This window comes from Sander lucioperca, chromosome 22, assembly GCF_008315115.2.
Source record: "Sander lucioperca isolate FBNREF2018 chromosome 22, SLUC_FBN_1.2, whole genome shotgun sequence".
Classification (NCBI taxonomy): Eukaryota; Metazoa; Chordata; class Actinopteri; order Perciformes; family Percidae; genus Sander; species Sander lucioperca.
This window is the reverse complement of record NC_050194.1, coordinates 6,445,762-6,459,883: the sequence shown is the minus strand read 5'-3', so window position 1 is coordinate 6,459,883 and position 14,122 is coordinate 6,445,762. Positions and strand designations below refer to the sequence as shown.

At 41.2% G+C, this 14,122-nt stretch overlaps 2 protein-coding genes across 8 annotated transcripts in view; one reads left to right on the top strand and one right to left on the bottom strand.

Annotated features, from left to right (window-relative positions):
- Positions 1 to 4,658: 4,658 nt before the first annotated feature.
- si:ch211-141o9.10 (probable endonuclease 4) lies at positions 4,659 to 9,660 on the bottom strand. 2 transcript variants are annotated; one of them, XM_031297979.2, is made up of 8 exons: positions 9,406 to 9,660; positions 8,834 to 8,997; positions 8,534 to 8,743; positions 8,196 to 8,378; positions 6,264 to 6,395; positions 5,959 to 6,063; positions 5,125 to 5,254; positions 4,659 to 4,902 (listed from the first exon to the last, which is right to left on the bottom strand). In XM_031297979.2, exons 2-8 carry the CDS (start codon positions 8,994 to 8,996, stop codon positions 4,842 to 4,844), a joined length of 984 nt encoding a protein of 327 aa, XP_031153839.1. In that variant the 5' UTR covers position 8,997; positions 9,406 to 9,660; the 3' UTR covers positions 4,659 to 4,841. The 2 variants fall into 2 exon arrangements, with proteins under 2 accessions (XP_031153839.1, XP_031153840.1); XM_031297980.2 differs by lacking the exons at positions 6,264 to 6,395; positions 9,406 to 9,660 and having other exon boundaries at positions 8,834 to 9,246.
- tnrc6b (trinucleotide repeat containing adaptor 6B) overlaps positions 9,289 to 14,122 on the top strand; it is a 24,976-nt gene continuing 20,142 nt past the window's right edge. For 3 of the 6 annotated variants that reach the window (XM_031297974.2, XM_035997207.1, XM_031297973.2), the window contains exons 1-4: positions 10,337 to 10,473; positions 11,928 to 12,017; positions 13,155 to 13,176; positions 13,552 to 14,001. In XM_031297974.2, coding sequence (XP_031153834.1) covers positions 11,961 to 12,017; positions 13,155 to 13,176; positions 13,552 to 14,001 — 529 coding nt within the window. In that variant the 5' untranslated portion in view covers positions 10,337 to 10,473; positions 11,928 to 11,960. Of the gene's footprint in view, positions 9,541 to 10,336; positions 10,474 to 11,927; positions 12,018 to 13,154; positions 13,177 to 13,551; positions 14,002 to 14,122 lie in introns of those variants that run through there. The other 3 variants (XM_031297971.2, XM_031297972.2, XM_035997208.1) reach the window with 3 other exon arrangements.

Genomic DNA, 14,122 nt, shown 5'->3' with positions numbered 1-14,122 from the left:
CAACGTATTTAAGGATGATGCAATCTGTGGTTGTTTTGCATTGTGGGCTATTAAGTGACAAGTGAAATGACCAGTGGAGAAATCTGTCTGTGTGGGAATACAGTATGTCTATATTTCACAACTGCTATTTCAAACAGTTTTAAGGTGGATTTGTCCACGTTTTTTTTTTAGAGATTCATGGACCGAGTGAGAGGTACAGTAGATACAAGTGAGACGACTTCTACAGTAAAGATCTATGATACAATATGATATTCATGCAGCGCTCGTCCACCCTGACTCTCTTCACTCGGCTCTTTCGCTCTTCTCCTCCAGCCTCTTTCTTTTTCTCCTCATCTTTTTCCTGCTCTGCTGCTGTGATTGCCTGTCTCCTCGTGGCCCGATGCCCAGCCACCACTGGGTAGCATTCCTCACCCGAGCCAGCGGGAAGAGAGGGATGGAAGGAGGGGGAGAGAAGAGGAGAAGGACAAATGGAAGGAATGAGAGAAAGAACCACAGCGGGTGTCCTTATATAGAGTGTGATGTTATAGTTCTGTGACCTCGCTGAGGGGCCGAGGAGCAAATTTCTTCTCCAAATTGTTTGTCGCTTTCCAGCTTTTTCACAGAGCCCACTGCTCATAAACCTTCCCTTTTTCTGTTTATAGCCCCGTCCACTCACTTTTAAACACTCTCACTCAGGCCACAAGACACCCGCACAGTTTGACCACGCAGGGGTCTACTAAAATACACATAGCATACACACAGCCTCACTTTCTTATTTTTTTCACAGTGGGAAGTGAAATGCCATATCTTGAAGGTAAGTTATGATGCCTGCGCCGCTGCTGAGGTGCAAAAAATAAAAGATTTGCTGAGAAAGCAAAATGGACTCCACCCTGCCCTTAAGCTCTTATTTCTTCTGAGCACTTCAGTTCAGTTCATGGGTGTGCGTGTGTGAGGCTTGAAGAAACATGTGGCCAATACAGAGGATTTTGTGAGAGTGTGTTTGTGTGTGGCATCTCCGCTGGGAAGTGCTGGCAGATGTAGCAGTCAGACTGTGGGTACACAGGGACGGATAAAGTTTGGCTCATGCTGCGACTCAAGCCACACTGGAACACAAGAGCCACGCATACAGTCCTTTCTCTTTTATTCTCTCTCCTTTTTTGTATTATCTCTCTCTCTTTCTCTCTGCAGTTGTCTTTCCCGGTTTAACTATGAACATGTTGAATCTTCATCTATCTCGGTTCCTCTTAGCCTCCCTCGGGTCAACACACTCCAATCAGATGTGTTAATTACACGAATAGTGATCTTGTTAATTAGATCTGTTTTTGAAAGGTAATTTACAGATTTAAAAAAAAAAAAAACTGCTCATGGGGAGTAACGGTGTCATGCATTACTTTGTAATGTGTTAATGCAGTGATTGCCAAGCCAGGGGCTACCAGTACTTTCAGTTACCAGGGATGTACGTGGGAAGAAAAGACTAAAAATACTAACTATGACTCGATCAAAAATATATCCACATATGTGTTAAGGATGAATAGGATTTTAAATTGGTGTGAGGTTGATCTGTAATTTATCCTTTGTCCTAATTACCAGTAACACCAAGTGCTGCGATTGAAAGTGTGTAAAAACTAGATAGCAGGTGAGCAAAGAAGCTAAAAAAAAATGAATAAATGTTTGAAACATCTTGCGTCTGCCACTCCAAGATGCAGTTGTACGAATACAAACTTAACTGAATCTACTGACAAAACAATTAAAGACACTAAAGCCCTAACACTTCCTTTGTATGCAGGAATTATTGTAACAATATCCAATTGTGCATACTTGAAAGCAGGGGCGTAGCACAAAATTCTGGGCCCTGTAGAAAGGCATTTTCTATGGGCCCCCTCCCCGCATCCACAGCTATTCATTCTAGCATCTTTTTGGTCCCTCCTCACATGAGGGCCCTGGGTACTCAGTGCCCCCCCCACCCCCACCCAGTCCGACACCCCTGCTTGAATGATTAGTATGACATTTTAGGGAAAAAAAATACTCTTACTAGCTTTCTTACTGAGAAGAGAGATACCACTTTCGCTAAATGTGAAGCTATTGCCATGCAGCTGGTTAGCTTAGCTTAGCACAAAGACTGGAAACAGGGGGAAAACAGCTAGCCTGGCTGTGTCGAAATGAAACAAAATCTCCCCTACCAGCACCTCTGAAGCTCACTAAGTAACACACTGATCAAGATGAGACATGTAATTATTTGTAACTTGTTTAATCTAGTTAGTTAAGGCATATTTTGCTATCTTTGGGTTACTTTCAAATGATTTTGTACACTTCTATAGTTCGTTCATATTCGATACTTCAATCAGAAGCATCTGTAGACAATGCTCCACTCTAATACAGTAAGAAACACAAGCTGTTGTGCTGCAGCTTGTGTTTGAGGTGAGTAAATTGAAATTTTGAGAAGAGATGAAAATCTTGGCAGGGACATTTGTTATATTCCTCTAAAAAACATTTATATAATGATAATAATAATAATAATAATAAACAGCAGCAGCGTAAAGGTCACTGAGGTTTGGCCTATGACCTGAAAAAAAAAATCCCTTTATGGATTGTGAGACAGTGAACACATCAGCCTCCCTCTGCTTGGTTGCACTCGTGACCAAAAAAACCCTGCAACTGTCCCAGTTCAGCTGTTCAGTGGATGAGTGTGGTTTTACCGAGCAGGTCCAATGCTTTAATAAAGGAGGATAACATAGGGAATTGAGGAACTGAAAACAAACAGCAAGACTTCAGCTTGTGAATGCATGTTAAAAAAAAAATCAACCAAGTGCTTGTAATAAATTGCAGGACAGGCCCATTTGAACACAGAACCACATTATCATCTTAACTGTTTTGAGATTTCTGTCCAGCTTCTCTTTGGCAGCCTGTTTAGAGGCTCACGTCTCACAGCAGCTATCAGTCTGATGGAAACCGAGTCCAGTGGGAGATCATCTGTTGACTATTCAACAAGCCTTATGAAACACTGCAATCTAACCAAAGATATCTGGAAGTATTTACAAAGTTGTATAATTAGATCAGTGGCTTTAGGCTGCAGTGGAAAAATATTCACAGCATCATGTAATGACAGAGAAAGAGGAGAAGAAACGGCTGGACGAGCGCTCGCAAAACACGGGCACACGCACACACACACACCAGAACCAGCTAATACCACACATCTTAAGATAATTAGAGATTGGCAAGGCATTTTTATATTCCCATTGGTGGATTTCTCCTTCAGGAATGTGTGTTCACTGTTTAGTCTTCGGCTTCCCTGGGTTGTAACCCCTGACCCGCCACATTGCCAGAACACCTCTGAAAACCATCAGACATCTGCTTATCTAAACTATAGAGCATACAAGTACCAGGACCAGCCTCTTCATTATTCACACAAACAGGAGAGTACTTTTTTTTTCGTCAGCACAGACTCAAACAGGCTGGACAGGCATTTCCTGTGGGTGGGACCTGAGAGCAGAGACATTCTTGGGCCAGGCACCTCCACTTCCTGTCTCTGTTAACACCACACTGAAAGACATATACTGTCTGGACCTGCTCTTACTTGACGCTCTTATCCACAGTGTATGAAGCAGGAGATTAAGTTTTAATTCCAAGATGACTTATGTTGCATGTAAACAAGAGTTAACAGCGCAAGGTCAAAGTCTCAGTGCCCAGATAATGGAGGGAACAAAACAATCCTGTGACCCTTATGCTACGATCTGAGACAAAGAAGTTCTACGAGAAGAGGTCAGATACAGATATTGTACATACAAGCACATGAAAAGAGTAGAAACGTCATAAAAATACATGTTAGAGCAAGTAAAAGTGGAGAATATATAGATTAATTTGAGTTTTGAACTCAGAAATCACTCCTTTCCTGTTACTGTGTTACCTTATGTGTCTTTACCACCTGTAAACAAACGGTCTTGAATACATGCAGCTGTGGGAAAAGTTTAATATGACTCCAGAAAACATGATCAAACTTGCATTGGTTGTGTTTGCACTGTTTTGAGTATTAGGAGTCACACTAAAGTCAACACATATTAGTAGCTCATATTCCTAAACCCCACGTTTCTCTCACGTATTTGCTCTCTCGTGTCTTTTTCTCAGCTGCATTCACAAATAGAAAGCTGTATGTTTCAAAGCCTCAAATGTCAGGTGTGTGTGTGTGTGTGTGTGTGTACACGTATGTCTATGTGCACCGTGGGGTGTTGGAATAGGTGTGACAATCAACTGGTGTCCTCCCAGGAGTCTGCAGCTGGAGTATATATATATATATATATATATATATATATATATATATATATATATATATATATGAATGTACACCAAAGATGCACATTAGCAATAAAATGAGGGTCACCTGTGTTCCTCGAATAATGGCATTTGAAGGGATCAGATAAGAAAAATACAGTTGTCAATAACTACATTAGGTCCTATAAATTGAAACTGCACCATTAGAATGTGACTGCCAAATGCAAATGTGCATGTAAATTGGATTTTTATACATTTTTATGTCTGTGCCTGTGTTATTTGGCGTCACACTGAGGACTCTGAAATAAGGTTAGTGCTGTGTGTTAATGCTGCCATCTAGAGTCTCATTGTAAACAAGACAACTCCTCCACAAGTCAAACAAAAACTTTGAACAACACATTTATTCAACTCATGTTCAGAACTGTCCACACGGTGATTAACAACCAAACAAATTCGGAGTGTGATTAAGGAGAACGGGATCCGCCACCCATCCACTTTGGTCCTTGACGAACGATTTTGATTCTCTTCACAGACGTGTGAGCTGTGGTTTGGCAGGGTCCAGTTTAGCGGTGCCAATTCATCAGTAAGGGTGCTTACTAGTTTTTCTTACAGAGGGAATAGAGAAGTTCAATCTGCTCAGCATACTCGAACCCTGGCCTGTGGGGAAAGGAAATAACAGCCATGTTAAAACTGCACCTGCCTCACAATGACATCCATAAATTACTTATTTACTTTAAAAAAACATATAACTCAGTCAGAACAGACCATGCACTCTTCTCCATTATATTCCTTTTTTGTGATTTAATTAAGTTGTCCAATGTCAAGACCATATCTATCCACTGTTCACAAACAAACCCCTCGTCTGTGCAGTTATCTCACCGTCCAGGTGTCTCCAGTATCAGAGGGATGTTGTCCAGTCTGGGTTCATTGACGATGTCTCGGAAAGCAGAGATTCCGATGTGACCTTTACCAATGTCTTCATGGCGATCGAGGTGGCAGCCTAGTTTACCTGCAAAAAAAGGAAACTAAAAAGTCAGAAAGGACAGTGAGAGCTAACAAAGCAGAGTTGAATTCATAACAAAGTTCGTCAAACTCAATGAACTCATCCATCTAATGTCTATGTATGTATGTATGTGATATTTGTGTGAGAAAGTCCTGGTTCAACATGATATATTTACTTCGCGTAAACATACCCGCCACTTTCCTAAAGCCAAGCGGCGTGTTATCTGTACGCATTTTGAGCTATCTGCATGTATATCTACGCTGTGATACAGCAGGCTACGGTTGGTTTTAACGTCACACGCGGGGGGAAAGAAAAACCGGTGGGATTAGGAAAAGAAGAACTGGGTTGGGTTTAGGAAAAGAAAAACTGGTTGGATTTAGGAAAAGAAGAACTGGGTTGGGTTTAGGAAAAGAAAAACGTGGTAAGGAAACATCACACGCGGGACACGATCTCCGGTCTCCTGTGTGAAAGTCCTGTGTTTTACCCATCCCGCACCCCGACCAACCTGCCTACACGGATTTTCGCCCTTTCATTCTACTCGCTACGGCGTCAATTCACACACAAACGCAAGGTAATGTAAGTCAATGGAGGACAAACGGCGTTGATAAACACTCAGAAAAGCGAGTGTGCGTCTTAATAAATTATAATTGGCATACCAATTGGCGTGTCATACATACGCCACTTCATGAGATCAGTCTGCCTGGCTGTACCTTTGGAGTCATTGAGATGGATGGCTTTAAGATAGTGGAGCCCCACTTCCTGATCAAACTCATCAAGCATGGCCTTCACTCCTCCCACTGCAGCCACGTCATATCCTACCAAGACATGAAACAACCCTTCAGCACAAAAACAAACAGCACTCGCAGCCCTAATGCCAGTATCAATATGTTAAGGCTTAGATATAAAGCAGATTATAGGTTTATACCATGAAGTTAAAGCAAACTATGAACTATTTTCCATTTTTGATTGCCCTTGATTTTGTGGGACAAAAAGATTAACGTCCGGTATCACTCACCTGCTGCGTAGGCGTGGCAGGTATCCAGACACACTCCTACTCTGGTCTGGTCTCTCACTTTGTCTATGATGCTCTTTAGCTCAGAGAACTTCCCACCCACCGTACTGCCCTGACCGCTCATGTTCTCCAACACTGACCACATGGGGGGCAAAAGAAAAGAAGGCACTATCAGTCCGACACACCCATTCTACTCCAATACTCGCACCCCCCCCAACCTGCTACAACACCTGATACATGTCCAAAATTTTTTATTAGTTTTTAATGTCGTGGACAGTCTCCTTTAATTAACTATACAGTAAAAGGAGCAGCTTTAGCCTTGATGGCTAATTTCCAGCTGTAAAATACAATGATTAACATATTAAAATTAGTTACATTACATCTATAATAACAGCAGGCCTAAGCAAACAAAGGGTTAAAACATACAAAGAAGTGGCACACAAACAAACAAACACAGATTGAAGCAGTCCATGCAGTTAATACAATACGAAGGAGAAAGGAGAAGGGTCTCAGAGGCCACATTGAAAGCACATACAAGACATAACTGAGGCAGGCAGCAGAGATGGAGCGACAGCAACAATGACTATGTCACATCGAACAAACACACCATCGCATCTGACAGATTAATGTGTGTAGTAATAGTTATCGGACTGCCATGTTTTAAGGTGTGTTGTAAAGGTGGAATATGTATGTATATCTTTGATTGTAGTGGGCAATGAATTCCAGTTTTGTAATGCCGTAACAGAAAATGATAATTGGCTGACGTTGTTCATTCCTAAAGCACAGCCTGGGGCCAGTTGTGTTACTGCTTCACTGTTTTTGCAGGCATTCCGCTGCAGTGTATTCTTGTCACACCAGCGGCATTTGGGGTATGCGAGTCAAAAGGACTGTGGTCATTGTCATGAATCACAAGTAATGCAACACCAGTGTCAAGCCTGCAGTCAGTTCTGCAAATTGTAAGTTACGTATTAACACAGACGTCAGTCAGAGGTCAAATGGTTTTGTTTGCCATGACGACATGCCTAATTTGTTTTGATAATTGACTTGTGGTAGTAAAATATAAATCCTCCCAAATGGGGTCAAGAACATTATAAAGTCCAATTTTCTTAATTGCATGCAAAAGGGATTAACCCACCAATTGTGATTTTAATCAAATTAGATTTTCATTTGTGTGCACTGGATTTGACTGCTGAATTCTCGCGCTATGCTGAGATTCAAATACTCAAAGCATTGTCTTGCAGTAAGTTCCTATTTCAGTGAAGCTCATAATGTTCTCTGCTTGACAAGGCCATCAACAGGTACGGATAAAAATCACTGTTAGGGCTGTAGTTTGTTAGCCTGGTTCTAAATACTTCCTTTACTGTCAGTGGGTCAGTGTTGGTGAGGTTCTCTACTGTTGATCTTTGCTAAAGCAGTTTTCATGTGTTTAGCATATATCACTGTGGTTTTCTGACTTATTTCCCATGCTACATGACACAATTTTGCAGTTTTTGTAGTTGATGCACTAACACCAGCGACTATCTGGCCTCATAACCTCAAAGTTCCTGTCTTTCTTGGAAACTACATTTTTTATAAAAGTTATTATAAGACCTTTGTTAAAGCTGACACACACTGCTAATTCAACTTGAATAGCCTTGTTGGGAGTATCTGCCTTTGTAATAATGGTTTATAGTAGTCCCTCCATGATTTGCAGAGGCATTAGTCTCAAACACAGCAAAATGATGTAAGAAAAAGCATCAGTAAGCGAGGACCAGTGGTCGCAGATTGACCCTCATCATCACAAAACCAAGTACACCAGATGTTTAGAATGCTACAAATAAGAACAACACTTAATCTAGATATTATGAGCTTCATCAGACAGGTATTTGCTGTGGGGCCACTGTATAGCACTGGGAGTTTTTGTTATTTCCATTATGTTATGTCCAGCCCCTGTACCTGTAACCACAGAAGGTGTTTGCTGGTGAGCATGATTAATAGCTCCTGCTATCTTCGCCACACACTGCTCAGTGGTGATGGAGCCCAGGGAGGAACCAGGGTGGAAGTTGTAGAGGTTGAGGCCCAGGAGGCTGCAGCGGCTGAGCTCATCCACCAGCAGGGCCTGGCTCTTCTCAAACACATCTGGGTGCAACATGGTGCACAAAACAGAAGAGGTTGTCGAAGAGAAGAGGAGACACGGTTGAAAAGATTAAATAACTAAACAAAACAAGGCCAGGTAACTGATGAGTGTGAGGGAGCAAGGGATAGTTCGAGACATCCATTGGTTAATGACAAACCCTCTTTAGGAGATCCACAGTTCATCAGGTAGGACCCATGAGGCAGGATGTGAGCTGGGTCATACTCCTGTAGGGAACATTGCTCCCGAAACTTTGCTGCAGCTGTCTGGTCCAGTGCAGGCCTCTTCCATGACCGTTGGGAGCCCAGAAACAGAGCGAAACTGCTGCCACCCATCTCTGTGCATGACCCCACTGCTTTCCATATGCCACCTGGGGACATATAAAAGAGAGAGAGAGCACAATAAATATTGAGTGTGGGTGTTTTAATTACTTAAGGAGAGTTTAATAAGATTGCATTACCTTGAATGCCAACATGAGCTCCAATGTATTTGTTATTGCCGCGGTTCTTCCTCCTCCTGTCTCCCCTCTCCTCAGCCTCCTCCTCATTGCCCTCTCTGTGCTTTTCTCCTCCCAAAGCCTCCTCGGATGTTCTTTTCCTTGCTCCTCTCTTTTTCGGACCCATGCTATCAACAGATATGAGCGGCGCTTATGAATATGCAAATTTCTGCAAATGGCTGTTAAGACTTTAGTGGCAAACTTAAAGTTTGCATTTGGGAGGGATGTTAACCTATGAAGCATAAACAGTTGTGATAAGCTTGACTGTCAAAAGTTTATGAAGGTCAAAAATGCGTCTTTTATGCATCCCTCCCGATAGGAGCCAGCCAGTCAGAGGGCTTCCACGCAGCTGCCACAGGCTGGCCATTGGAGACGCTTCATGCTGAGCAGCAAAATGGCCGCCCGTCAACCGACAGACTACACAGCGCTTTGAAATTTAAATTCTTCTGCACATTAGGGTTTACACTATTACAGTGTTAGTACTTATTTACAACCAGTAGCTTATTGCGTGTGTATTTTCATCATCTGCCACTTACTTGACTGTTCGCTCAGGCGTCGCTGTTCTTGTAGCCTCGACGAATGCCTCAAAAAGCTAAAAAAAAAAAATCGCACTAAAGCACTTTAGCTAAGCTAGCTAGCACGCTAGCTTTTCTTCATATGTGATTCCAGAGGTGAGTAACGTTCGCTGGAGATGTAATAACTATTTCTCAGCGTTGTAACATTTCATAATTTGAATGCATGCAAAATGACTGCAACATATTTGCTAATGAAATGCCATTCCACTGCGCTTGCTAGCTAACGCCGTTAGCCTGGCTACTTGTAGCTTCTGTCAGTAGCTACGTTAGCTAGCTAATGTTCGATAGCATTAGCTAGCACTGCTGTAGCCGTATCAGTGGTTGTGCATTAGCAGTGGCAGATATGTGGCTCAGTGCTCGGTGTGTACACAGAACAGAGTAGTTAATGTTACCTAGCTTACGTTGTTTGAAAGCTGGTTGATCTCGCTAACAGTAATTTAGCTAGTAACGTAATCTGCGTGCTGTTTATATTATAAAGTAGCCTATGAGCCAAACCACTCCTTAATGTTAGCCATCGACGACATATTTTACCAGCAGCTGCTGTTGTTAAACTTGTCGCCTGTATAGACATATAATTAACGTTAACGTTACAGGGATGAAGGTGGTTGGATATATACGCTAACCCGTTTATGCACGGTCCAGTTTAAGCGACTTTAATCACCTGTGTGTCTTCCATTTTTAGCATAAGAAAGCTCAGATCTTCTGACTTAGTTAGCTAATGTTGTAGCGTTAACTAGCTAAATGCGGATGAGCTTGTGATAACGTCGACAGGACAACACATTTATGGTAACATTAGCTGGTGTAGTTTACATCCGTGATTTGAAGAGCTGAGTGCAGACCTGACAGCTTGTAATAACATAATAAACAGGTCTGGCTTTCTGATGCACCAGGCCTGAGATCAGAAATGCTTCAGGAAGGATGTCGGGTTCGTTGTCTGTGAATCAAGGAATCCTGCCTGCTGGAACTGTTATGGCACTGAGCAAAAACGAAACCAACTAAAAACAGACACCATCAGGGTCTAGCAATTCAGTAAGTTTATGCATTTAAGCCGTCTGTTGTCTTCTAAGTTTTTCAACATTGTGATATGAGTTTGGATATCCTGTGGGATTTCGGTTATTGCCATATTCTAATATACTGGTGTGCTTCCTTGCTACATTACAGTAAAGTAACATTTTCTAAGCCTATTAGAGTGTTAAAGCTAAGTAAAATTATCAGTGGATCATGCCTTTACTGTTTTGGCCATCATATATACAGTATCAATGGTTTTCTTTAGAAAACAATCAAATAATAATTTTCTATAAAGTAGGGCTGGGCAATATATCGATATTATATTGTGATATGACACTAGATATCGCCTTAGATTTTGAATCGTAATATTGTGATATGGCACAAGTGTTGTCTGTTCCTGGTTTTAAACTCTATTACAGTAAAGTGATGCAATTTTACCACCTTGTTCTCGCAGTTCTATTATTTGCTTTTACCCACTTAGTCATTATATCCACATTATTGATGATTATTTATCAAAACTCTCATTGTGTATATAATTTGTGAAAGCGCCAATAGTTAACCCTCTAATATTGTCACAATATTGATATCGAGATATTTGGTAAAATATATTGTGATATTGACTTTCTCCATATCGCCCAGCCCTACTATAACGCATCAACATCTAACTCTAAAATAGCACTACAGTTTATCAATATTTATCCACATTGAGGTATCTAATCATAAATATTTTGTTAGTTGGATTTGTCCATGTCAGCCTGCTCTATGTTCTTATGTTGGGCATCCTAATGACAATGCATTATTTGGTGTTATAGTATTGCACACGTTTCTTGTCTCACAGCTGTTAAAGAGCCTTAATCTGAAAGATTTGCTCACACTCCATTTTATAAAACTTCAGTTGGTCACTTGTAATGGTTTCCATAGCCACATACAGACTCAGTCAGTCTGCTGACACTATTAGTTGGCTGACTAAATCAAGCTCTTTGTAAACCGTCAAATTGGTTGAAACTAGGGCTGGGCAATATATCGATTTCGTGAAATGAGACTAGATAATGTCTTAGATTTTAGATATCGTAATATGGCACAAGTGTTGTCTTCCTGGTTTTAAAGGCTGCGTTACAGTTACGTGATCAGCTTACAATATGCATATCATAGGGATAATTGCTTGTTTGTTGCCCACATGTCCAGCAGTATTCTTAGCTCTAGCACCTGATGGCTGCTTTATCCAATCGAGTATGCAGTCCATTGTCGCTTACACACATGGATGGAGGCTCACGTGGCCATGAGCCACAGTGCCACTGTTATGTTGTCTTTTTCCCTTGATTCTTGCTGCAGTCATCATTAACTATTGGTCAGTGTTTTTTGAGCAGTGATTTGCTTTACAGTTAAAAGCCACTGGCTATACAAAGGAAGCACTCGGTGACTTGAAAATGGTGACTGTGTGACTACATTTTTGGATACCCTTCTTTTTCTTCTAGAAGAAAGGAGTATCAGGACAGGAGCAGTAGTTCATGGAAGACAAGAAAAGGAAAAAAGACGACAAAAGGAAAAGGGAAGCCTCTCAGAAGGTGAGCATATTTAAAGTTACTTGCAAGCTTTGCCATATTGGTTGGACACCATTGAACAACAGCTCTGTGTTCAACAGCAGTTTGAGCTTTAAAAGCAGTCTTAAATGTTCTTATTAGCGTGCTATTTCTGCTTATTTGGGTTTATGTAATTTTTGGGATGAATTAGGAATATACTGTATTCATATCTGAGCAGTTTACATTTACATCAAAATATAGTGATTCCATTACACATGAAATAACTTATCTTGGATGTTAATTTTAGTTTAAACACAATATACCATGTGCATAGGTAAACCTTGATGTGTGGATGAGAACTTTTAAAAACGTAACATTAAAAAATACTTGATCTAGGATCTCAACTAACTTGCTCCTACTGGAGGCACACACCAACAACACTTATAATTGTTGGCAGTAGCTGATTGTTTGGTGGCACCGAATCAATTAATTGATGTTGAACTATTGTTGCATGTGTATTGTATGTGCTTTTTGCAATAAATGTTGTCCTTAAATTGTGCCACTGTCTTGTACCAGTTGTATAGATCTCATTCACATCCATATCCAATCATATAATGGTTTATGACAATATGAGTAATATACTCATACTCAATGTCACATGTTATGACACTATCAAATTGATGTCAACTACATGTGATAATATTCAACTTTATGTTAAACATTTGTGTATTTGTTATAGTTCACCTCAAGTAGTGGTTTTTGGGGAAGTCAGATGGATGGCAATTCAGAATGGAGTTTTGTTATTTTAAAAAGGACTTCACTTTTTAACAAATCACTCAATTTTTAAAAAAAACAATAGTTTGCGATGAACACAATTCTGAAAGATTTCATTGACCCAGGAGGAGTTTTAGGTTGCACTGTTCTGAAAATATGAAATGGAACTAATTGGAAAAAGACTAAATCATGACTGTGAAAATGATGTCTGTCAGTGTTACGAGAATACTGTTTAAGACATGGGGTGGGGGGGGGATGTTTTCTTTATCTAACCACAATCACAGTTTTATAGTTGAGAACCTCTTCTTGATGTTGTCTCCTGAATAAAATGTATTTATGTTGTCCTCACTTTGATGTTTTTTAAAGAATGATTTTTAATAACTAATGTGTTTCTTCTCATCATTTTAGGTCACAGAACAAAAAAACAAAGGTAAGCAGCACTGTGTGTGTGTGTATATATAGATGTCACGTGTTTGCTATGTTCACCAAAAGTTCCTTTATGTCTTCTGACATTTGATTTTTTAGTTTTTAGGTTGTATTCTTAATTGTATTTTGCAATTTTTGCATGTTGTAGTTTAAAACAAAACAAAAAAGTCTAAGATAAATGCAAAACATCTGTATCGGGGAATTCTTTTTTTAGCATCTTCCCTTTCCTTATCTGCTTCATACCAAAATATGGTTACATTTTGCTTACATTTACAGAAAATGAATTGCGCACTGTTATTATTTAACCAAGATGTACTTGTTTTAAATTATGCTTAATTTCATCCCCTCTGTTTCTCTCCCTGCCTTGCTCGTCCTGCAGTGCCAGACTTGACCAAGCCGGCATCTGCCCAGTCTCCTGTCACTCAGAGCAGCTCTGCCTCCCCCAGCCCTGGACCCACCCCCTCTGCCTCCCCATCCCCAGCCACCTTGGGCCCTGGCAGTGCTGCCACCCCGTCACAGGGCGGCAACAATGCCAAGCGCCTGGCGGTGGCCAACGGACAGCCCACCTCCACCACCATTTCTTCCTCCACCGCTGGCGCCCTCAGTGCTGCCGGAAACGGCAGTACAAGTAGCGGAGGCGGTGCCCAGGCGCCTCAGCAGCAACCGCGCTACATGCCGAGAGAAGTGCCGCCGCGATTCCGCTGCCAGCAGGACCATAAAGTGCTACTGAAGAGGGGTCAGCCGCCATTGTCCTCCATGCTGCTGGGAGGGGGAGGAGGAGGAGGAGGAGGAGGAGATGGCCCCAATGCAAACATGGCTGCTGTCTCAGGTAAGTGTTAGAAATGCTGTAGGCCACATTAAGAACTGATCCATTATATGTAAAAATTATTTAGATAATTTCTTTCTTCCTTTTGACCCCTAAAGTTTCTCTCTTGTGGGATTTGCGTTTT

Bases quoted from the DNA above. Each gene is read 5' to 3' on its own strand.
- si:ch211-141o9.10 (XM_031297979.2), bottom strand. From the start codon at position 8,996: ATGGGTCCGAAAAAGAGAGGAGCAAGGAAAAGAACATCCGAGGAGGCT. The intron at 8,744-8,833 runs GTAATGCAATCT...ATATGTCCCCAG, and splicing joins AGCTCATGTTGGCATTCAAG to GTGGCATATGGAAAGCAGTG. The intron at 8,379-8,533 runs GTTTGTCATTAA...TGTTGCACCCAG, and splicing joins CTGTGGATCTCCTAAAGAGG to ATGTGTTTGAGAAGAGCCAG.